This window comes from Oncorhynchus masou, chromosome 24 (assembly GCF_036934945.1).
Source record: "Oncorhynchus masou masou isolate Uvic2021 chromosome 24, UVic_Omas_1.1, whole genome shotgun sequence".
NCBI classification, from domain to species: domain Eukaryota; kingdom Metazoa; phylum Chordata; class Actinopteri; order Salmoniformes; family Salmonidae; genus Oncorhynchus; species Oncorhynchus masou.
This window is the reverse complement of record NC_088235.1, coordinates 38,114,070-38,137,808: the sequence shown is the minus strand read 5'-3', so window position 1 is coordinate 38,137,808 and position 23,739 is coordinate 38,114,070. Positions and strand designations below refer to the sequence as shown.

General features: G+C 41.6%; 1 protein-coding gene across 3 annotated transcripts; it reads left to right on the top strand.

Annotated features, from left to right (window-relative positions):
- Positions 1–82: 82 nt before the first annotated feature.
- Positions 83–13,167, top strand: LOC135512139 (serine/threonine-protein kinase ICK-like). Of its 3 annotated transcripts, none has more exons than XM_064933840.1 (14): positions 83–652; positions 3,275–3,559; positions 4,982–5,036; positions 7,435–7,556; positions 7,708–7,787; positions 7,904–8,036; positions 9,439–9,610; positions 9,871–10,038; positions 10,320–10,667; positions 10,852–11,054; positions 11,130–11,290; positions 11,686–11,802; positions 11,941–12,048; positions 12,142–13,167. In XM_064933840.1, exons 2-14 carry the CDS (start codon positions 3,459–3,461, stop codon positions 12,294–12,296), a joined length of 1,923 nt encoding a protein of 640 aa, XP_064789912.1. In that variant the 5' UTR covers positions 83–652; positions 3,275–3,458; the 3' UTR covers positions 12,297–13,167. The 3 variants fall into 3 exon arrangements, with proteins under 3 accessions (XP_064789912.1, XP_064789911.1, XP_064789910.1); XM_064933839.1 differs by lacking the exon at positions 83–652 and adding an exon at positions 674–1,674; XM_064933838.1 differs by lacking the exon at positions 83–652 and adding an exon at positions 674–1,678.
- Positions 13,168–23,739: the final 10,572 nt, after the last annotated feature.

Here is a 23,739-nt window from a genome sequence, read left to right as displayed (position 1 = left end):
TTTCCCAGTTGTCTTGAAAGCACCAAGTGTAGAGCATTAAAAAAAAAGGGGGGGGGGGCAGCATCTGGCAGAACGCCCAGAATATGTTATTTAAGTTAAAATAGAGACGGAGCCACATGTGGGATCCAATCCAATTATTAATGTGTATGTAGGTTTAGATAGCAGTATATAAGTCTCTATGTAAGGAACGCCCTTTTTAAACCTCACTTCAGACCGGTACTTATGCATCTAAGTTTGACTGTGACCTCTCCAGCATGCTGACAATAAAGAGTGATTCATTTAATATTGACTTTGAGTGTCCTGTGAAAGAATTTCCACAACAATTGGCATCTTCCAGGCTGTATTTACAACCGGCCGTGATTGGGAGTCCCATAGGGCGGAGCCGGGTAAGGGCTTGTCCGGGGTAGGCCGTCATTGTAAATAAGAATTAGTTCTTAACTGACTTGCCTGGTTACATTTTTTAAAATGTGATGATGGGCACCAATCAGAGAATATTAGAGAACTATTCTTTGTAACTGACACATTGACTCTGTACCGGTACCCCCTGTATATAGCCCCTCTGTTGTTATTTACTGCTGCTCTTTAATTATTTGTTTTTATTATCTTAATTTTTTAGGGATTTTCTTAAAACTGAATTGTTGGTTAAGGGATGGTAAGTAAACATTTCACTGTAACCTGTTGTATTCGGCGCATTTTTTTTTAGTGTTGCTGTCCGGAGCAGGCACCTTTGAAAGGAGTGATTACTGGGGTGGAGTTAAGTCTTGAGTTGGAGCAACTGAAATGGAAGATTCGCTGTGTCCGTGACGCCCGCCGTTTGGTGCGACGCAGAACCTGTGGCGAACCTGGTGGTTAAACCGAGAAGACACTGTCTGTCGTTATGAAGTAGAGTCTTTACCTGACTAAGTCATGTTAGGATATGTCAGTTATTATGTGACAGCTTTTGTGCTGAACCAACTAAGGTGTTTCAGATGTCAAGCTCATGGTCAGGTTGCAGCAGTCTGTAGGAGGGAGATTCTGAGATGTGAGAAGTGTGCAGGAGGGCATGGGACAAAGGAATTTGTAGTATCGGTGGATAGTGGGGGTGCCCATGTTGCTGGGGATCAGAAGTGCCCGGTGTGAGGCAGGTTGAGATTGGCAGGGTGAGAGTTGAACAGACGGTGTCCGATGCTGAGGCAGTGAAGAGAGTAGACGATGATAGGACGAATTTGTGCTTCAGTAAGGTTGGCTTCTTAGCATTCATTGTCATCAACTGTACTGCAGAAATGTTCCATAAATCACAAGAGTTACAAGGTGTGTTGAACGAAAGACTCCCGTCCTCCCAGGCCGTAGGCCTGGTGTAGGATAATTTGATGAAATAGTAGTATATACTGTAGGCGTAGGGTTAGTTGGTGGTGCATTTTTCCCTTTCCCTCTTTTTATTTTTGTGTCACAAAATGTAATCTCATCGACCGCACAGTAGTTGGTGGCATGCACAAACAAAATGTTTGAATGCCATGATACCAGTAGGTGGCGGTAATATAACATTGGTTGCCAAACACCACTGAAGAAGAATACGCAAATCTGCAACACCCTTGCCTTGGTGGTCGTGCAGCTGTGATTTGTTGTGATGGGCCTATTGTGAGGGTGGTTGACTATTGGAGTTCAGCGATGCTTTGTTTATCGAGTTGAAATAGAGTGGGTGAGCATCTTTTACAATTAGTTTTTGTCATTATCAGCAGCAATCAAAGATTGATCGTGTGCCTAACGTTAGCTAGCTAACCAACGCGTTAACGTTAGCTCGCTGCAGTATTGTTTTGTTTCTTGTTGCAGCAGTAAGTTATCTAGCAGTACTGCTAACTATGTAAACATGACATTATGGTAAAATCTTACCAGATAGTTTTTTTTTTACACTTAATCTTATGCATGTATTTTGGTAACGTTAGGTCACTAGCTAGTGATGAAATAGCTAGACTCAAAGTATGTACTCTTAATTAATAGTGTCCTACCGAAAGTTGCAGCCCACAGTAGTTTTCAGTTGCAACTGGTTTCTGGAGGCCTTCTTCGCATAAACAGGTGTTCGGAGCATGGTAGATAGCTAATTACTGTAACACAAGTGGTCTGCCTCTGGTCTGTTTGTGTGGTAACACTAACCCTAGTAATTTAACCTTTCGTTTTCTATGTATTATTTCTCGCTGATATGGAAGATATTCCGTATGTTTCCAAACCGTACCGCAAGCGATGCGTGTTCACGTTTAGAAAACCGATGCCTTCATCAATAGGCGCTAGATATGTTAACCTTTAACGAAAATACATTTGGCTTGTCCAGTCCAAGTTCATTTGCATAATTGTGGTGCGTTTCGTTCGTGGTCATGTATTTATCACACGCGCCAGCATATAGAGCCGACTGAGTCATTGCCTAAAAAATAACAATTATAAATGCAATCGCGTGTTTAACTGTTGTGATGGCCACGAATAAAACGAGTTTTTTTTATTTTATTAATCTCAACTCGTAAAAAAAAGCGCGCCTCCCATTTGCCATTCGAGTGCATAGGCTATAGTCAACGGTAAGGCAGGCTGTCACCCTCCACTATGCAATGTGAGCTTGAGGCTTTTTTACTTGACTTCAAATAATGTTTTATCCTGATTCATAGTAGCCTTGCCAAAATTCATCCACAGAAACGTGGAGGCAATTATTTTAGAGACTTTCTCATGCCTTTAACCAGCATTTCTTTGCTGTTTTATTGGTTTTCATGTCAACTTTCTTTCCTTGTCCAGAAGCTAAAAGCACAATCCTAGTCATATTAGCAACTAATCATAGTTGTTGCTATTAGATGCCCCCTCCTTCAAAATGTCTAACACATATTTTAATCTCTGACACATGGAACCGCTCAGGTTAGGTGCGCTGTTTAGAACGGTGTTTTCCCGCGAATTGCCTTTTGGCAAATGTTTGAAAATGACGTTTTATTAGCTTCTATTAGCTTGCATGCTCAACATGCTTGCATGCTCATTTTGACTGTAAGATGATAGACTTGCTATTGTTGCATGTTTCCATTAAGCTCTTAATTTAAATTGGCCGTTCCTTGTATGCATGCATAGTATTTGCTGGGTAAAAAATTTTTTTTGGACTGGTTAAGGTTACTGAGGGTCGGTTAGTCGGCAGCAAAATTGACCGAAATTTGCATCCCTAAATTAGGTGCTAAAGGTAGTAAGCATTTACCAAGTGTATATTTTCCCTCTGTGATTTCATTGCTGGTTTTATGGCTTCCTCTAATGACATCCCATCCCTTTTCCTCAGGAAGAGGCAAGAAGCCCATGACAACATGAGTCCTACAGCTGTGCCTGTGGTCCACTGCTGTTGTCCCAGGAAAATCTGGTTACACTCAACAGATGCAGGGGGCTTCAAGCCTGCCACCTCTGTGTTCCTCCTGGCCATAGTGATCTGATCTTCCCCTAGGCAATGGCGAGGAAACGGCAGCGCCATGAATAGATACACCACTCTCAGGCAGCTCGGGGATGGCACCTACGGCTCAGTCATCCTCGGCCGCAGCCTGGAATCAGGGGAATTAGTCGCCATTAAGAAGTGAGTGTAGGGCACATTGTCATTGAAATATTATTATTATGAAAAAATCTGTCTGATCTCTGTGTGCCTATCCAGTCCATCCTTGCAGGGATGGTAGCTAGTGTAGGCTACATATTATCCTCTGGTAGCTAAATTGAAGGGCTTTAGCCTACAAGTGGTTGTAGCTGCAAAGCCGTGTTGTAAAATGAGCTGCCGGTGCTTGTGGGATTTGCTAGGAATGGCATTAGCAGGTGGCCACTCCCACAGTACATGTGGTTAAGCTGACAGCTGGCTAGACAGATGTATTAGACAAATAAAAGTGCACAGATGACTGACAGGCCCACCCATTTAGCTGATAAAAAAAAACATCTCTTGGTGGGTACGGTACCTTTGGGCGGCACCATAAAAGCCTCTGGATTCTATTTATAGCTTTGACAGGAAGTGTGTGTGTCAGCCGCAGACGAGCAGCATAAATCCAAGCTAATAAATCAATGGCTAGTGTGACATTACTATCTGTTCCAGCTGGCGGATAGCTGTTGATATGTAGGTAGTGTTTAGGGTAAGCAGCAAATTTTTGACCATGGAGCAAAACATTTATTTGATTTAACAGCATTTTCCAAATTCCCACGAACCACCTGCAACTAGCCATGGAAGTTTAGAAGACAGGTGGCTTCCAAGTCGGGAATTGAGAAAGTAGCCTATTGCCAAGTAAAGGTTGGTTGTAAAAGCAACGCTACTGTACCTGTAGACTTTGTCATTGTGCTAACGCCTGTTAGGATTGGCTCGTGAAACTACCACTAACTTCATACCCATACATGCAGAGATATAAAAATGTTATCCACAAGTTTGTCTGACTCTGGGCAGGTAGAACAAGCCAGAATCATGCAGTATCCCTCACTACCAACATATCAGCGGCTATCTGCCAGCTGGAACAGATAGTAATGTTGGACTAGCCATTATTAACTGTGTAAATCCATGATGTTGGTTGTTTCTCTGTCTTGAGATTGAAATAGAGAAGGCCTACATGTTATGAACATGTTTGGTGGTTTCAATCATATATTTTACGCACTACGTATTCATCTCTTATGACTCAAACTTCTTATATCAATTAAGAGTCCCAGTATGTTTTATAATCAAAAGGATCTATGATGTCTGTCCTTTTTATTAAAATGATAATAAAGCCCTTTGACGATGAAGCCCTTTATCTACTTCCCTGGAGTAAGATGAACTTGTGGGTACCAGTTTTACTTCCCAAGGAAGTTGCTAAGTAGTGTTATCGCTATTGCTGGTAGATACCTTAGACTTCCAGTCATTGCTCTAATGCTAGTTAGCATAAATGGTATCCATTAGTTCTTCTGACTCTGGGAAAGTAGATAAAGGGCTTCATTGCCAAAATATCCCTTTAAGTTAAGCTAATCGTGAATGATTGCAAATTTGTTTCAGAATGAAGAGAAAGTTCTACTCATGGGAAGAATGCATGAATCTTCGTGAGGTCATAGTAAGTGCTCCTTTCCAGATATGATGCTTGTGGGTAAAATGCTCCACCTATTGATTCCAAAACATGGAAACATAATAAATACAACCTACCACGGCTGTTGACTGTTTCACCTGTTACAGTTTTTGTATGACTATTTAAATTCCCCCTAAGCTCAGAACCACAGAAACCAGCACAAGTAATCTAGAAGGTGATTCTTCTGTGAACTGCCCTTGGATTTGAACTCTAGATCCTGTGCCAGACATTCATTCCTTACTTTAGAGCTTGGTACCAAAGAAGCATAGCAGCATATTAGAATAATCCAGCCCCTGAGGGATCTTAGTTGGAATGTCAGCTGTAAATAGCATGTGCCACCACCAAGACCCATAATGACTTTCCCTTCTACTAAGAAAATATGGCATGTTGAAAGTTGCCTCCATACTGTCCAATGCATGGGAAAACTGAGTCCTGCTTCACCCGTTTACTGTGACTTTTATTTATAGATCCCCATTAGCTTCTGCCAAGGCAGCAGCTACTCTTCCTGGGGTCCAGCAAAATGAACGCAGTTTATACAATTTTAAAACATTACAATACATTCACAGATTTCACAACCCACTTTGTGTCCTCAGGCCCCTACTCTACCACATATCTACAGTACTAAATCCATGTGTATGTTATTGTGTGTGTGTGCATGTGGCTGTGCCGATGTTTGTGTTGCTTCACAGTCCCTGCTGTTCCATGAGGTGTGTTAATTTTTAAAAATCTGTTTTTAAATCTAATTTTACTGCTTGCATCAGTTACTTGATGTGGAATAGAGTTCCATGTAGTCATGGCTCTATGTAGTACTGTGCGCCTCCCATAGTCTTGTTCTGGACTGTGAAGAGACCTCTTGTGGGGTATGCAAGGGTGTCGGAGCTGTGTGCCAGTAGTTCAGACAGACAGCAATTTTCTTAAGTTGTTTTTTGTGGCTCCTGACCACACGACTGAACAGTAGTCAAGGTATGACAACTAGGGCCTGTAGGACCTGCCTTGTTGATAGTGTCAAGGCAGAGCAGCACTTTATTATCTCCCCATCTTAGCTACTGTTGTATCAATATGTTTTGACCATGACAGTTTACAATCCAGGGTTTCTCCAAGCAGTTTAGTCATCTCAATTTCCACATTATTAATTACACAATTTAGTTTAGGGTTTAGTGAATGATTTGTCCCAAATAAAATGTTTTTCTGTTTAGAAATATTTAGGGCTAACTTATCCCTTGCCACCCACTCTGAAACTAACTGCAGCTCTTTGTTAAGTGTTGCCGTCATTTCAGTTGCTGTAGTAACTGACGTATAGTGTTGTCATCCCCATACATAGACACTGGCTTTGCCAAAGTCAGCGGCATGTCATTAGTAAAGATTGAAAAAAAGCAAGGTGCCTAAACAGCTACCCTGGGGATTTCCTGATTCTACCTGGATTATATTTGAGACTTCCATTAAAGAACACCCTCTGTGTTCTGTAAGACAAGTAACTGTTTATCCACATTATAGCTGGGGGTGTAAAGGCATAACACCAGTTTTTCCAGCAGTAGACTATGATCGATAACGTCAAAAGGTGCACTGAAGTCTAACAAGACGGCCCACACAATCTTTTTTTCATCAGTTTCTCTCAGCCAATCATCAGTCATTTGTGTAAGTGCTGTGCTTGTTCAGTGTCCTTCCCTATAAGCTTGCTGAAAGTCTGTTGTCAATTTGTTTACTATGAAATAGCATTGTATCTGGTCAAACAACACTGTTTTTCCCCCCAGAAGTTTACTAAGGGTTGGCAACAGGCTGCTTGGTTGGCTATTTGAGCCAGTAAAGGGGGATTTACTATTCTTGGGTAGTGGAATGACTTTAGCTTCCCTCCAGGCCTGAGGGCACACACTTTCTAGTAGCCTTAAATTGAAGATGTGGCAATATCGTGTGCTATTATCCTCAGTAATTTTCCATCCAGATTGTCAGACCCCAGTGGCTTGTCATTGTTGAGCTGCCCTGGTTTCCTTAAAACATTAAAAAGCATAAACAATCACTAATTGCTGCACTTTTAGAAATACCAGTTCTCTCACACTGTACCCAAGATGATATACAGGTTATTATATATTTTTAATCTGACCTTTTATTTATCCAGGTGAGTCGATAAAGAACTAATTCTTATTTACGATGACATCCTGGCCAGTGACCACTGAGAAGTGCTTTGATTGTCAAACTATGTTTTGATTTTGAGCAAAAATGTTTTGTTGTATGGCAGGTTTGTGTGAGGCCTTGAATGTGTTGACGTTTTATGTATCGAAGTCTTACATGGAGTGTTGCAGAGCTGTTTTTGATGATATACAGATTGAGGTGATTTCTTTATGCCTGTTCTTGATTGCTGAGGTGCCATCTAATTTGTTCCTTCTTTCAGTCCTTGAAGAAACTCAACCATGCGAATGTGGTCAAACTCAAGGAGGTTGTACGGGAAAATGACCATTTGTACTTTGTGTTTGAATACATGAAGGAGAACTTGTATCAACTAATGAAAGACAGGTAACTAACTTTTTTTATGTAAAACATTTTTTTGATTCACACAGCCTAAATATAGGCTATTTGAAATGGGTTCAATGTTTTGGGGATACATTTTCTCAGTATGTCTGGTCAAAATCATGGTTCATGTATTGTTATTTGTATCATGTTACAGGTCTCGGCTGTTCCCTGAATCTGCTGTGCGAAATATTATGTTCCAGATACTGCAGGGATTAGCATTTATTCATAAGCATGGTATGATCCACTTATCAGAATAATACACTAGCATGGAGATGTTTTTTAGTTGCACATTTTCTATAAATGAGGTACACTTGTTACTTTGTATGCTTGCTGTATGATTTTCCCCTCAGGATTTTTTCACAGGGATATGAAACCTGAGAACCTTCTGTGCATGGGACCAGAGCTGGTGAAAATAGCTGACTTTGGGCTTGCCCGTGAGATAAGATCTCGGCCGCCGTACACAGACTATGTTTCAACAAGATGGTTAGTTTTGTTACCTTCATATGATGTGTCTATGACACCATTTTGTGATTGATCAAGTTCTGTTTCACTGATCAGTCGGAATTTATTGGTCTCCTTTTCTGTCAGCGTGTGTCAAAATGATTCTTCTTGTATTTTCTCATGTGGAGCATCAACCAGCCTATAAAGCCTTTCTCCCTTCCTTGTGTTGAGACCTTAGACTGCTGCTCTATGTACAGTAATTGAACACTGTTCACTTCAATATTTACGTAATGTCTATTGTTCAAAAAATAGTTTCTGTAGTTAGACAAAGATAAGATTAGCATTCCTGCAACATTATACTGTTTGAATTTGATTTAAACCAATTGATTACTCACTTTTTGTACAGTGCAATCGGAAAGTATTCAGACCCCTTGACATTTTTCACATTTTGTTACGGTACAGCCTTATTCTAAAATGTATTAAATAGATTTTTTTCCCTCCATTAACCTACACACAATACCCACGGTGGCCTCCATCATTCTTAAATGGAAGAAGTTTAGACCCGACCAAGACTCTTCCTAGAGCTGAGTAACAGAGTTCCTCTGTGGAGATGGGAGAACCTTCTAGAAGGACAACAATCTCTGCAGCCCTCCATCAATCAGGCCTTTATGGCAGTGGCCAGATGGAAGCCACTCCTCAAACAAGATTCTCTGGTCTGATGAAACCACGATTGAACGCTTTGGGCGACCAAGGCCAAGTGTCACGTCTGGTGGAAACCCGGCACCATCCCTACTGTGAAACATAGTGGTGGCAGCAGCATGCTGTGGGGATGTTATCTAGCAGTAGTGACTGGGAGACTAGTTAGGATCGAGGGAAAGATGAACGGAGCAAAGTACAGAGATCCTTGATGAAAACCTGCTCCGGAGTTCTCAGGACCTCATACTGGGGCGAAGGTTCACCTTCCAACAGGACAACGACCCTAAGCACACAGCCAAGGCAACGCCTGAGTGGCCTCGGGACAAGTTTCTGAATGTCGTTGAGTAGCCCAGCCAGAGTCCGGATTTGAAACCAATTGAACATCTCTGGAGAGACCTGGCAGAGCTTGAGAGGATCTGCTGAGAAGAATGGGAGAAACTCCCCAAATACAGATGTGCCAAGCTTGTAACATTTAATCAATTTTGAAACAAGGCTGTAACGTAACAATGCGGAAAAAGTAAAGGTTTCCCTATTTGTCTATACATCCCAAGTATAACTCGGACTCTGACATTGCTAGTTCTGATATTTGTTTCTTCTTTTTGGGGGGGGAGGGGGGAATTATTTGTGTATTACTATGGTTCTGTTAGACATTTACTGCACTGCTGGAGTTAGAAACAAAGGCATTCCCCTTTACCTGCTTTAACATCTGCTAATCTGTGTATGCGACAAACTTTGATTTGATCTCCAGGTACAGAGCTCCAGAGGTGCTGCTGAGGTCCACCACCTACAGCTCTCCTATAGATCAGTGGGCTGTTGGCTGCATCATGGCAGAGCTCTACACCCTCAGGCCTCTGTTCCCAGGCTCCAGTGAAGTGGACACCATCTTCAAAATTTGCCAAGTCTTGGGAACTCCAAAGAAGGTAGCCTTGTTCTCTGGGACTGTTAGATCCAGTATATCAACCTGACTATAAGCTATACTGTCCTCAGATCTTCATGTAGAATGTCTCATGGTGTTGTTACATGCATAAATCAAACCTCAATGAAGATGTGATTGGTCTTGTGTGACTTGCTTTTGAAATGAATAATTTAATTTGTCATAACATTTTTAAAATATTCTGTTTTATTTCTGTATGGTTAAATTTAAGCATTTCAATAATAGGTTTTAATCCACTTCCCCTAGAATGACTGGCCAGAGGGCTTCCAGTTGTCGTTAGCCATGAATTTCCGCTGGCCTCAATGTGTCCCCAGTAATCTAAGGAGTCTGATCCCCAGCGCAAGTACTGAGGCCATCCACCTCATGAGAGACCTACTCCAGTGGGACCCTAAGAAGAGGCCAGCCTCTGCACAGGTAGCGAGCCCTGGCTGGGGCATATCTCTGTTATAAACTGTACTAAAATAAATGTTGAGAATGGATCCATATGAACATGCATGCATCCGTAGAATAGTTATTTTAACATCCACCAATAGACTGGTGAATACTGAAATAATTAATAGATCTACAGCTATGTTAGCTTGTGCATAGCTAAACAATTGTAGATATTCTAACATTTTAATGGTATGTTGGCTGATTAATATGTCCTGCTTTGGGCTCAATGGAAACCAATCAATAATTTTATTCTCCATTTGCAGGCCCTCAGGTACTCGTACTTCTACGTGGGTCAGGCGTTGGGCACTCCTCAGCAGATCCTGGAGCAGGGCAGGCCTCAGCCTGGTCCTCTACCTCCACAACCATCACAGCAGCAACAACCGCTGCTGCTCAAACCAGTGCCCCCTCCCCAGTCAGTGACCCCAAATCCACATTTCACCTCGTCCAGGCCCCTGCAACAGATCGAGCGAGCCCCCACCCTGGTTCCATTATACCAGAGGCACACAGAGCTGCTGCGAGAGCAGCCCAACCGCATTGTGAAGCAGGAGGAGACTGCGAGAGTCCCACTGAACCGTTTACCTTACATTGTTGATAAGAGCTTGCCGAGCCAGGTGAGTTTGCGGTCATCAACCAGGGCAAGCTGAGCACGAATGCTTGTCATCAGTGTAGTCATGTCATTAGATGTTAGAATACCTTGTTAAATTCATCCACAATTCAATGGCTAGGCATGCAAAGTTGATGAAATGTAATTGAACCATTTTTCTTATTTGTTAATACACTATTTCATTTTTCCAGTTGACCCAGGAGGCTGAAAATGCCAACTTCTTAAGCTATCAGGTGAAACCTAAGGGTGGAGGACGCCGGCGATGGGGCCATGGCTCAGGCCCTTTAAAGGGTGACGGCTGGGATGACTTTGAGGACAGAGAGTTGACCTCTCTAAGTGTTCTCTGCAAAACAAACTTTCCTACTGAAAAACAAAGAGAGGAGACTTTGAGCAGGTGAGACTGTCCCCATGTGTTATCAGTTTGATGTTTTCAGATAAAGGCTTTATGTATTTCTGATTTGTCTTTCAGGTACGGAAATGTTTTGGATGTCAGCAACCCCAAAGTTAAGGGGCAGGTGTCGACAGGTGACAATGCACCTTTGAATCTGAACAAGGCCATGTCCGACCAGGAGCCTTTGAGGACAGCCTCTGCCAAACAGCATTACTTGAAGCAGTCAAGATATCTACCAGGTAGAAAATACAAAAACATGACCACCTTTACAAATTCATATTTTCAGTAAGGAACGTCTAGTTACTGCTTATATCATAAAATGGGGTCACTCATTATTTGGCATTGAGCCTTTTTTATCAGTAAACTTGGAACTCGCTTTATTTGCCATTTGTCTACCAAATCAGAGACATATGCATGTACATGCTCTGATATAGAATGCCAAATTATTTTTTAAATCTGGGTGAAACTACATTATTTTCATCACTTGATTTATCAATGATAATCTAAGGATTTGTTGTTCCTGAGTCATGATGATTTAGTCTTGTTGAGCCACAAGGGGCAGCTTGTTGTGAATTAAGTTACATTGCAAACTTTCTCAACTTCTACTTCCTAATCTCTTGTATCTCACCTGCAGGTTTTAGTACCAAAAAGAATATGGCAATAAATTCCAACAAAGACTACAGTGAAAGCAACCTCTGGGGCAGCAGCAGTATTTCTGTAGGAGGGACGTTTCCTAGCAGAAACACTCATGGTAACGGTTTGGGTTGGGACCAACGTCCTGTCACCTTACTAAACAGGGCTATGGTATAAGCTAGGGTGATTTCTGTCTGTGTGTTTACAGCAAAAATGTAACTTGAATATACTTTTATCTTTGATGGCCCAATCGCAGGTTCAAATACACTTCCAAGTGGATATGTACCATCCTATTTCAAAAAAGAGGTTGACTCTGCCGGTCAAAGAGTGCAACTTGGACCTATAGGGGAATCAGCAGCATCAAGTGAGTGATCTTTGTAGTCTCAATGCACAGTTGTCAACCCAGGCTTAGTGCTGTGTAGTAATGTAATAATGTGGCTTGTCCCTGCTGTCACAGATTATGCAACCTGGAGGTCGTCAAGCAGAAGTCGGGTGGGTGCCTCCTCCTATGTGCCGTCACCCACCAAGACTACATCTGGCCTACAGTCTCGCCCCCCAGTACAGGCCATCCATGGGCGCACAGACTGGTCTGCCAAATATGGACACCGCTAGTGGCCTCTTTGGGGGCATTTGTGTTATGGCCTGGTACAGATGTCTGTATTCCTGATTTTCTCTTTTCCCTATAAAAGGAAACCATCAGTTTTTCATATCAAAGTATGTATGTGTTATACAGCAATAACCTTGGTTTTGTATTCTGTGTATATATTGTTCAATGTACAACATTTTCAATGTATGAGTATTATATGGCTAAATGCACTCAGCAAAAAGTTGGTGTTATCACATACAATAGATTTATTTTAAAATTTTGTTCGGTGACAAATTCCCTACCAGGTTTGTTTATTGCATAGTTTTCTCACCCCCTTTGTTGCCTTTGCAGAATGTTTATTCCATAGATTTTGTAAAACGACCAGTCTTTATGCATTTTATATTGCAAATATCACTGTGATATTTTGTCTGAAACCCTGTTTTTATGTTGCCGATTTGTCTTGTTTTTGTTTTAATATATTTATCTTGGCGCTTTCTTTCATGAAACATTCTGTAATGCAATACAGAAAAACACTTGTATTTGATGCATTCTTTTAGATTTGATTCATTCAAGTTTTTTATTTTATTTTTTACGACTGTTCTTATTTCAAGCAGAATTGCTAACACTATTAGCATTAATATTATCTTTGTATTGAATTACATGGCTCTTTTTTTGAGAGAGAGAGAGAGAGGCCATACTGTTGACTTGGTTTATCTGCTGGGCCAAATTGTACAAACATAACTGCCAGTTTCCAAATGCAATTGCAAAAAAAATGTTGTATGTGGCATTGTAATGACACATTCTTTTCTTGATAACTGTTTTTGGACAAGCTGTAAGGTCATGTCTTTGACATCAATTCTGTTTTTGTTTTATATTCAATAAACTCATTGGTGGATAGACTCTCTAATTGCTTTAATTTGATAATGCATCTTCCAGAAACATTTCTTTCCCATAAAATATGTTTGAATTTTCAAACTAGTTTAATTTGGAAGGCAGAATTTTTTAAAATAGAAAAATATTTTAAATGAATTATGCATTTAAAACAGAACCCTACTCATTACTCCATGTGCATAAACTAGCCTAGGCTCACTTGTTCTCACATTCAATAAGATTTAGTTAGCCCATTGCTTTAAATATTGAGAAAGACCCATACGAATTGTAGTTACGTTTTGAAATGTTAATATTTAAAAATGGCGTGTTACGACATCTCTTGAGGAAATGTAGGCGCGAAATCGTCAGAGAAAATGTGATTTTGTCTTTTTAATGTTTATTCACAATGTATGTGTTATCTTACTTATGATGTTACGCTGACATGCACATACTCCAGTCCTCCCATTGGGCTGCCACAGTAATAAACCCGCCTATTTCTACAATTGTTCTTAAAACACACTATCAATCTTGACCCCCCCCCCCCAAAAAAAAAAAAAAACATTTTTAAACGTTTACGATATTTTGACTTCTAAACACATTCATCCTTAGTTAACTTTCTCAATCTAACGGCACAACCTAGATTCGAGTCAACGTCTTAAATACGTGTTATTACTCCGACTTTGTTAAGGGTAGCGTCAATCTAATCTGGTATCAGGATAAATATAACACTGAGTCACCGATTGTGTACTATGTATGTACTTTTTATTAGCTAAGCAACAAGTGGTAAATGCAAATGTTGTATATACGGGTTCGCTGTAACCACGCAGGGTAGAACAGAGAACTGACTTGTTTCTGACAAATGTTATAATATACTCTGACAGAAGTAGTTCCTGCTTCCGAGCCGACCTGTCACAGAGTAGAGACTGGGCGTGGTTTAAACTCACCCAGCCTATCGTTGATTGTTAGCGCACGAGCTAGTCCCAGCCCCCTAGTCGCTTCAGCGGTCAGGCATCGTTGTGTAGAATATCTGTGCGCTCAGACTCTCGATACAGTTATCACACACCTGGCTCCTGTTATCTAACAAAATACCGTTTGTTACCTACACTGCGTTCTGTTTGTGTCCCCCGCAACTCATTGCACAGTTCCTGTTTTTTATATTATTCTGTATTTTTCCATCACGAGAAAGGCCCATGGCCCTGAAACTGTTAACAATGTCTCAAGTCAGCTATGTTGCATAACACATACATCCACACAAGCCAACAGCAGATAATATTCCATCACATATGATATGGTAACGGGCTATAGTGCATAACACAGAACCTCACACTTGTGAAAGTGAAAAACTGACAAGATTTCCTTTTCAACAAAAACTGCCTGCAAATGCGCAGTTCGGCGAGAGATGACAGACCCAATTAATTGTTTCTACGAATGAGTTTAGCTAGCCAACATCACCATGACATCGGACTTGTTTGAGTGGTAAGGTTGAAGCAACCGACTGAAGAGGAAAGTCAAGGAGTGAAGTCGGGAGATGGTTTTCTTTATAATGTCAAAATAAATTATCCAACCCCCATATCACCCATAAAAGGACTAATTAATTCAAGGTTTACGCAAATATGTTCATTCAATAGAGAATTTGGTCAGAAAAACATAGTTCAAGCCCCATGTATCTACCATATACAGTGGGGCAAAAAGGTATTTAGTCATCCACCAATTGTGCAAGTTCTCCTACTTAAAAATAATGAGAGAGGCCTGTAATTTTCATCATAGGTTCACTTCAACTATGACAGACAAAATGAGGACAAAAAATCCCGAAAATCACATTGTAGGATTTTTTATGAATGTATTTGCAAATTATGCTGGAAAATAAGTATTTGGTCAATAACAAACGTTTATCTCAATACTTTGTTATATACCCTTTGTTGGCAATGACAGAGGTCAAAAATGTTTTTGCTAAAATAGGGCTATGACCTCAATACAAAACCTATTAGGCTAGTTGATATCGTAGCCATCCACCATTACTGTGTAGATATGCCTATTTCTCACATCAACACAGACAAAAGGGCTTCTTTGTTGGAGGTAGAAACAAGAGGTAGCCTACGTCTCTGGTGGCGCATTCAAAACAACTCGGAAGTTGGCAATCTCTGACTTCCAACTTCAGTGCATTCAAGACAACTGGGAACTCTGAAAAAATGAGCTGACTGATTTTTTTTGTTTTAAACGGTCATCCAACTCGGAATTCCAATCAGAAACTCTGGCATCTTTCTCTGACCTAAAAATCCCTGATGTCATGATTTGACCCCGTTTTTTCCCCACTTCCCAGTTTACCGGATTAACAGGCACAATCACTGTCACCATGCAATCCTTAGGCTATACATTTCTGTGGAGATGTTTTATGGTTAAAAGCAAGGTTTGAATTGAGGGGGTAAGTGAGGATATAGGCCTAACCCTTGTTATAGACAGGCAAAAAACATACGCTACCACTTTTTTGTTTAGCCATAGGAAAATCAATGGCCCAGATGATATAAAGCAATCTAGGCTATAACAATGATTAACTTCATGACTATTTCTGCTGCCTACTAGCCTATCGAAGATCTTGTTCAGCCTCAAACATCACAGGAAAATGCGGTTGGTTTATTAAATTCTCTGCAAATTAGAGCTATGCCTACCGCAAAATACCAAAAAGTTAGACTCTTTATAGGTCTGTACATAGACCATAGACCAAACAGCTTAACAGAAAAATACATTTATCACTCAGGAGAATCCCATTGAATCAGGCTATTAATTTCAAATGAGTTGCGTTCTTACGCATAACCATAAGACTAAACCGAACCGAAAACACCCCAGCCTGTTTTAACCACAGATCATGATGAAGCCTAAACATTTCAGCTGTTTGTCATTGATTTAGCCTCAATCGCCTACAGATTTGATAAACATGAAGACATATTTAATCTGGATTTTACAAACAAAATCCGTAGTAGGATCCCACATCATATTTGTTGCCAATAATGCATTCCTATTAATTTGCATAGGCTAGGCATTGCGATTGTTATTTACCATCTTCTGCTTTTCATGAATAAACAGGCATCAGGGTAAAAAATCATATAATTTCAATGCCTCCCCCACCACACACATTGTTACTTACCTTACAGATCCCAAAGTCAGCTAATTTCCACTCCATTCATATGCAAATAAGTTTTATTCATACACTGGCTTGTCTGGCTGGCATATTTTCATTTTAAACAGGCCTTCCCTTATCTACACTGAAATATTATTAGTCCTCTATTATATGATTTAAAAAATAATCATAGCTCATTCGTACACCCTTGTGGTTGAATATATATTTATTGTATGTCTTATGATACAACAATGAATAATGTTGAACTAACAAATACCATCAAGGGATACGTTACAATTTACAATAATGAAAACCAATCTGGCAATATTTCAGATTTAAATACATAAACATCTTTTTTTTGTTGGTACATGTGTCAATTTACTTTCAGATATTTTTGTACACTCACCTGGTGATCATAGACTGAAATACTGAATTCTAGTGTGTGGAATAGAGAGGAGTTGGGTACTGTGTGGATGGGAGGTTCTGCCTGTCACTTGTTTTCAACAGGTAGTCAGTCTTGGAAGGTGGACTCGATGAGGGAAACTGCAAAGTCCAGGCGCTGCTGCCCTCTTTGTTCTGAACGTTTGAAGTGTTAGTGTTTTTAGCTAATCTGTGCATCTCACATTATGTGCTGTAGTAGCAGAATCAGAATTAGTTAGGTAACATTGATAAATAAGATGTTGTATTTATATAATAATGCTTATATGAGATACTTGTCATTAGAATGTCTTCTTTTTGGATAATACTGTTTGCAGTTTGCAGTTATCCCTTCTCTGCCAGGGCTTAGACACATTGGGCCCCAGAGAGGGGAGAGGTCAGGCCTGTCTTCTTATTGGAATGTGTCTAACTATTTACATGTCCCCTCTGAAGTTGCCCTTATCTTGATTTAGTATATGACCTAAGAGGCTCACTGTCTTTTCTGATCTTGTCCAGGAGGGGTGTATTTGATATATGCCATTGGATGAGGTAATGTTTTTGGTTTTAAGTGGTACCAAGAACGAGATAGGAACTTTGTTTAGGAGACCAAACTGAACGATAATTTATAGCCAATGCTGTCTGGCTATGTGTGTCTTTGCTATAAAGGATCTCAGTTGCCAATATGTAAGCACTCTCAGAGAATTCAATTATAGACACAGAATTTATCTGAGAGTCACAGGGTTGTGATGAAGCTCATATAATTAAAGATGGACTTTATGATAACTCTGACTTGTATGTGGTTTTCTCTCTCGTGATTTGGTAATACAGGAAATTTCCACAACATTTGGCGACAAGGATGGGATGTGAATCTTCTCTCGGTGACCGTTCCTGACGATCTAGGTAGAAAAATTGTGCACGTGGGATCTCTCAAACTTGGGATCTTAGGGAAACCACAGTTCGGGAACGAAGCAGATGGACCAACCTTTGATCTGAGAGGAAGCGAGCCGAGTGGATACCACATCTCGAACTGAGTTTTTTTTAAAGAAAAAGGTGAGCGAACCACTCACAGATTGAAGTCAAGTTTTTTTTAAATATTTATTTTAACCTTTATTTTACTAGGCAAGTCAGTTAAGAACAAATTCTCATTTTCAATGATGGCCTAGGAACAGTGGGTTAACCTCTTGAAACTCCCCATCCCGGATCCGGGATTGTGACTAAGCCTCAGGCTCATTAGCATAACGCAACGTTAACGATTTCTGAAAATCGCAAATAAAATTAAAATAATGCGTTTGCTCTCAAGCTTAGCCTTTTCTTAACAACACTGTCATCTCAGATTTTCAAAATATGCTTTTGAACCATAGAAATTGACTAATTTGTGTAAGAGTATGCAAAGCTAGCATAGCATTTTGTGTAGCATGTAGCACGCAACATTTTCACAAAAGCCAGATAACCAAATAAATAAAATCATTTACCTTTGAAGAGCTTCTGATGTTTTCAATGAGGAGACTCCCAGCCACATACCAAATGCGCAGTGTTTCCTGAAAGCGTCTGTGTGTAGGAGAAATCGTTCCGTTTTCTACATTGCGCCTGGCTACCAAAACGAACCGAAAATGCAGTCACCTACAACGTGAAACTTTTTCCGGATTAACTACATAATATCGACCGAAACATGGCAAACGTTGTTTGGAATCAATCCTCAAGGTGTTTTTTCACATATCTCTTCATTGACATGCAGTTCTTGGAAGCTTGCTTCTCTCTCTCTGCTCCATGGAAAAATACTGGCAGGTGACTTTTGCGCACCAATTTCGGCGCAGGACACCGGGCGGACACGTGGTAAATGTGGTCTCTTATGGTCAATCTTCCAACGATCTGCCTACAAATACGTCACAATGCTGCAGACACCTTGGGGAAACGACAGAAAGGGCAGACTCATTCCTCTTGCGTTCACAGCCATATAAGGAGATCATGAAAGACAGAGCCTCAAAAATCCTTGTCATTTCCTGGATGCCAAGTCATCTTGGTTTTGCCTGAAGCTCACGTTCTAGGGCACGCACAGAGAAGATATTTGTATTTCTGGACACGTCAGAGTGTTTTCTTTCGAACAGTAGCAATTATATGCATAGTCGAGCATCTTTTTGTGACAAAATATCTTGTTTAAAACGGGAACGTTTTTCTTCCAAAAATGAAATAGCGCCACCATAAGTGTAAGAGGTTAACTGCCTGTTCAGGGGCAGAACGACAAATTTGTACCTTGTCAGCTCAGGGGTTTGAACTTTCAACCTTGCGGTTACTAGTCCAACACTCTAACCACTAGGCTATCCTATGCCTCTGTCATGTATAATCTGAGTGTGAATTCCTTTGTAAGGATGGCACCTCGGAGGCGTAAGCAGGGCCGAGTAATCTGAGAGTTTGTGGACTGAAAGATACATTGTCCGGTTGCATGTGACCAAGAGCTGCACTGACACTGAATTGAACACAGTGGGGATTGGTGTGGTCTGTGGGGGTGAGGGGCCAGGGGACTGTGTATTCTGTGTGAAACATGGTACTTGGTGAAGCCCTATTGGATCACTAGGTAATATTTGTAGGAGCATTCTGTGTGAGCGGGGTAGGTTGACTCTGTGTGAGAAACATTTTAATTATGTTCTGATGTTCTGTGTGGACATCTGACCAGTTCTGTGTGAGCATCTGACCAATCCTGTGTGAGTTGATCCTTATAGTTCTGTGTGAGTACCTAAGATTTTCTTATGTTTTATATGGATTCTGTGAATTATTTGAAATTATGATAAATTGTATGTGTGTATAATCAATTACTAGAGATTTGATAAAGTAATGCTGAGAATATAATTAGATACAATTTAAACCACCCACTCGTAGACGTACGTAGGTTTTGAGTTGGTATCTGTAATGGATAATTTGATAAAGATGAGGGTTTAAGCACTATTAAACTAGTCTACAAAATCTGGGAAATTGAGCTCTAGAAACTGATTAGAGTGTGTCCACTTTTGGTTATTTTACCCCAACGATGTAACTATAAAACGCATATTGGATTATCTCCGTCTGGGTACAACATTTGAAATAAAGCTGCCCTTAAGGTCTGAAAATGTTATATTTTTTCTTCCCAGTATGAGAGAAGTTGCGTGATTTATTGAATAAACTGTTTTCCATAAAGATAGAGAGAATTAAGAGGAATCTCGACGTAATTTACAATGTCGTTGTGACGACCCTCCTACTCTGTCTGCCGTATTCTCTCTTTGCTCTTGTTTTCTTTATTAGGATGCTGGTGGGCGGAGTTGGGAGAGTCGACAGCTACATGGGAAACACCTGGGCTCGGTGTGTCCCAGGATAAATACACCACTTCCCCATTCATGGAAGAGACTCTCTCCATGCAGACACCTTTACAGATTTTGTTGTGTACCTTGGTGGCCTTTTGGTTGTTTGCTTTGGCACCTTTCAACACCCTGCATTATCACATTCATGCATGCAAAACACTCACTTACACTACTGATTACACACACCATTGTATATTATACTTAGTTACTTTATTTAATAAATATATATTTTGTTACTCCTTATCTCCTTGGTTGTTAACCAAGATGGCGTAGCAGTGAAGACATGTTTTGTTCGTGTCTCGTGTACTTTTGTATTTTTCGTATTTTTTGTATATATATATTTCAATTTTATTTTCAATCTCTTTTTGATTTTTAATTTGATTATACCTTCCGGTAACCTGCCTCACCCAATGTGATACGGTATCGCTATTATTTTTAATTTTAGAACACATTCAAGAACCTCCAGAAGCTAACCAGCTAATTAGCTATTCAGTCATTGTTAGCGGCTTTTACCTTCTGCAAAGTTACCAGCCCTGTTCTTAGCCTGGATAATACTCGCCAGTCTACTAGTATCGGACTGTCTCTCCACAACAACGCCGGATTCCTGCCGCAATCCCTGGATCACTACTTCTGATCTTCACAGCTAACTTGCAGCTAGCTAGCTCACAGCTTGCAGCAAGCTAGCTCACCGTGGCACCCAGTACCGAAGCTATCCCTGATGCCCACCTCCCGGCCTACTCAGCTGTTCACCCGAACCCCACTTATACACGGCTATAGCCCGATACTCCACCGGATCCTTGCTGTAAACTCTGGACCTTTGCACCGGATCACCGCTGCTACCGATTGGCTATAGTGGCTAACGCCACTGCCACGAAGCTAGCACCAGTTAGCCGTGAGCCAGGCGCATCTCCCGGCCAGCAAACTAAATTCTACAGTAACTCTTTTGCCATCTGACTTGGATTCTCTGTCGACACAGTGCCCCGCCGCACCACCACGACTGGTCTGCCGACGAATACTCCATCCGATGTGTCTTCAACCGGCCTCTGTCGGAGGGCTACTAACTTTAAATGCCTTGTCGCCTGCTAACGTAGTGGCGGGTTCCCTGTTCCATCTACGGCTTCCCCCTGGACACTATGATCACTTGGCTACATAGCTGATGCCTGCTGGACTGTCCATTAATCACAGTACTCAATTCTGTTTATTTATTTTCTGTTGGCCCCAGCCGCGAACTCAGGCTCTGTGTGTAGTTAATCCGACCCGCTCTGTCTAGTCATCGCCATTTTACCTGCTGTTGTTGTATTAGCTGATTAGCTGTTGTTGTCTCACCTGTTGTTTTAGCTAGCTCTCCCAATCAACATCTGCGATTACTTTATGCCTCGCTGTATGTCTCTCTCAAATGTCAATATGCCTTGTATACTGTTGTTCAGGTTAGCTATCATTGTTTTAGTTTACAATGGAACCCCTAGTTCCACTCTTCATACCTCTGATACCTCCTTTGTCCCACCTCCCACACATGCGTTGACCTCACCCATTACAACCAGCATGTCCAGAGATACAACCTCTCTTATCATCACCCAGTGCCTTATCATCACCCAGTGCCCGCACCCCACCATACCCCTGTCTGCGCATTATGCCCTGAATATATTCTACCACACCCAGAAATCTGTTCCTTTTATTCTTTGTCCCCAACGCTCTAGGCGACCAGTTTTGATAGCCTTTAGCCGCACCCTCATCCTACTCCTCCTCTGTTCCGCGGGTGATGTGGAGGTAAACCCAGGCCCTGCATGTCCCCAGGCACCCTCATTTGTTGACTTCTGTGATCGGAAAAGCCTTGGTTTCATGCATGTCAACATCAGAAGCCTCCTCCCTAAGTTTGTTTTACTCACTGCTTTAGCACACTCTGCCAACCCTGATGTCCTTGCCGTGTCTGAATCCTGGCTTGGGAAGGCCACCAAAAAATCTGAGATTTCCATACCCAACTAACATTTTCTGTCAAGATAGAACTGCCAAAGGCGGAGGAGTTGCAGTCTGCTGCAGAGATAGCCTGCAAAGTAATGTCACTTTCCAGGTCCATACCCAAACAGTTCGAAGTACTAATTTTAAAAATGATTCTCTCCAGAAATGTCTCTCACTGTTTCCGCCTGCTACCGACCCCCCTCAGCTCCCAGCTGTGCCCTGGACACCATTTGTGAATTGATCGCCCCCCATCTAGCTTCAGAGTTTGTTCTGATAGTTGACCTAAACTGGGATATGCTAAACACCCCGGCAGTCCTACAATCTAATCTAGATGCCCCCAATCTCACAGAAATCATCAAGGAACCCACCAGGTACAACCCAAATCTGTAAAAAGGGGCACCCTCATAGACGTTATCCTGACCAACTGGCCCTCCAAATACACCTCCGCTGTCTTCAGCCAGGATCTCAGTGATCACTGCCTCATTGCCTGGATCCGCTATGGGTCCGCAGTCAAACGACCACCCCTCATCACTGTCAAACGCTCCCTAAAACACTTCTGCGAGCAGGCCTTTCTAATCGACCTGGCCCGGGTATCCTGGAAGGATATTGACCTCATCCCGTCAGTTGAGGATGCCTGGTCATTCTTTAAAAGTAACTTCCTCACCATCTTAGATAAGCATGCCCCGTTCAAAAAAATGCAGAACTAAGAACAGATATAGCCCTTGGTTCACTCCAGACCTGACTGCCCTCGACCAGCACAAAAACATCCTGTGGCGGACTGCAATAGCATTGAATAGTCCCCGCGATATGCAACTGTTCAGGGAAGTCAGGAAACAATACACACAGTCAGTCAGGAAAGCTAAGGCCAGCTTTTTCAAGCAGAAATTGGCATCCTGTAGCTCTAACTCCAAAAAGTTCTGGGACACTGTAAAGTCCATGGAGAACAAAAGCACCCCCTCCCAGCTGCCCACTGCACTGAGGCTAGGTAACACAGTCAACACCGATAAATCCATGATAATCTAAAACTTCAAAAAGCATTTCTCAACGGCTGGCCATGCCTTCCTCCTGGCTACTCCAACCTCGGCCAAAGCCCCCCCCCCCGCAGTTACTTGGCCAAGCCTCCCCAGCTTCTCCTTTACCCAAATCCAGATAGCAGATGTTCTGAAAGAGCTGCAAAACCTGGACCCGTACACATCAGCTGGGCTTGACAATCTGGACACTCTATTTCTGAAACTATCTGCCGCCATTGTCGCAACCCCTATTACCAGCCTGTTCAACCTCTCTTTTATATAATCTGAGATCCCCAAGGATTGGAAAGCTGCCACTGTCATCCCCCTCTTCAAAGGGGGAGACACCCTGGACCCAAACTGTTACATACCTATATCCATCCTGCCCTGCCTATCTTAGGTCTTCGAAAGCCAAGTCAACAAACAGATCACTGACCATCTCGAATCCCACCGTACCTTCTCCACTGTACAATCTGGTTTCCGATCCGATCACGGGTGCACCTCAGCCACGCTCAAGGTACTAAACGATATCATAACCTCCATCGATAAAAGACAGTACTGTGCATCCGTCTTCATCGACCTGGCCAAGGCTTTCGACTCAGTCAATCACCATATTCTTATCAGCAGACTCAGTAGCCTCGGTTTTTCTAATGACTGCCTTGCCTGGTTCACCAACTACTTTGCAGACAGAGTTCAGTGTGTCAAATCGGAGGGCATGTTGTCCGGTCCTCTGGCAGTCTCTATGGGGGTGCAACAGGGTTAAATTCTCGGGCCG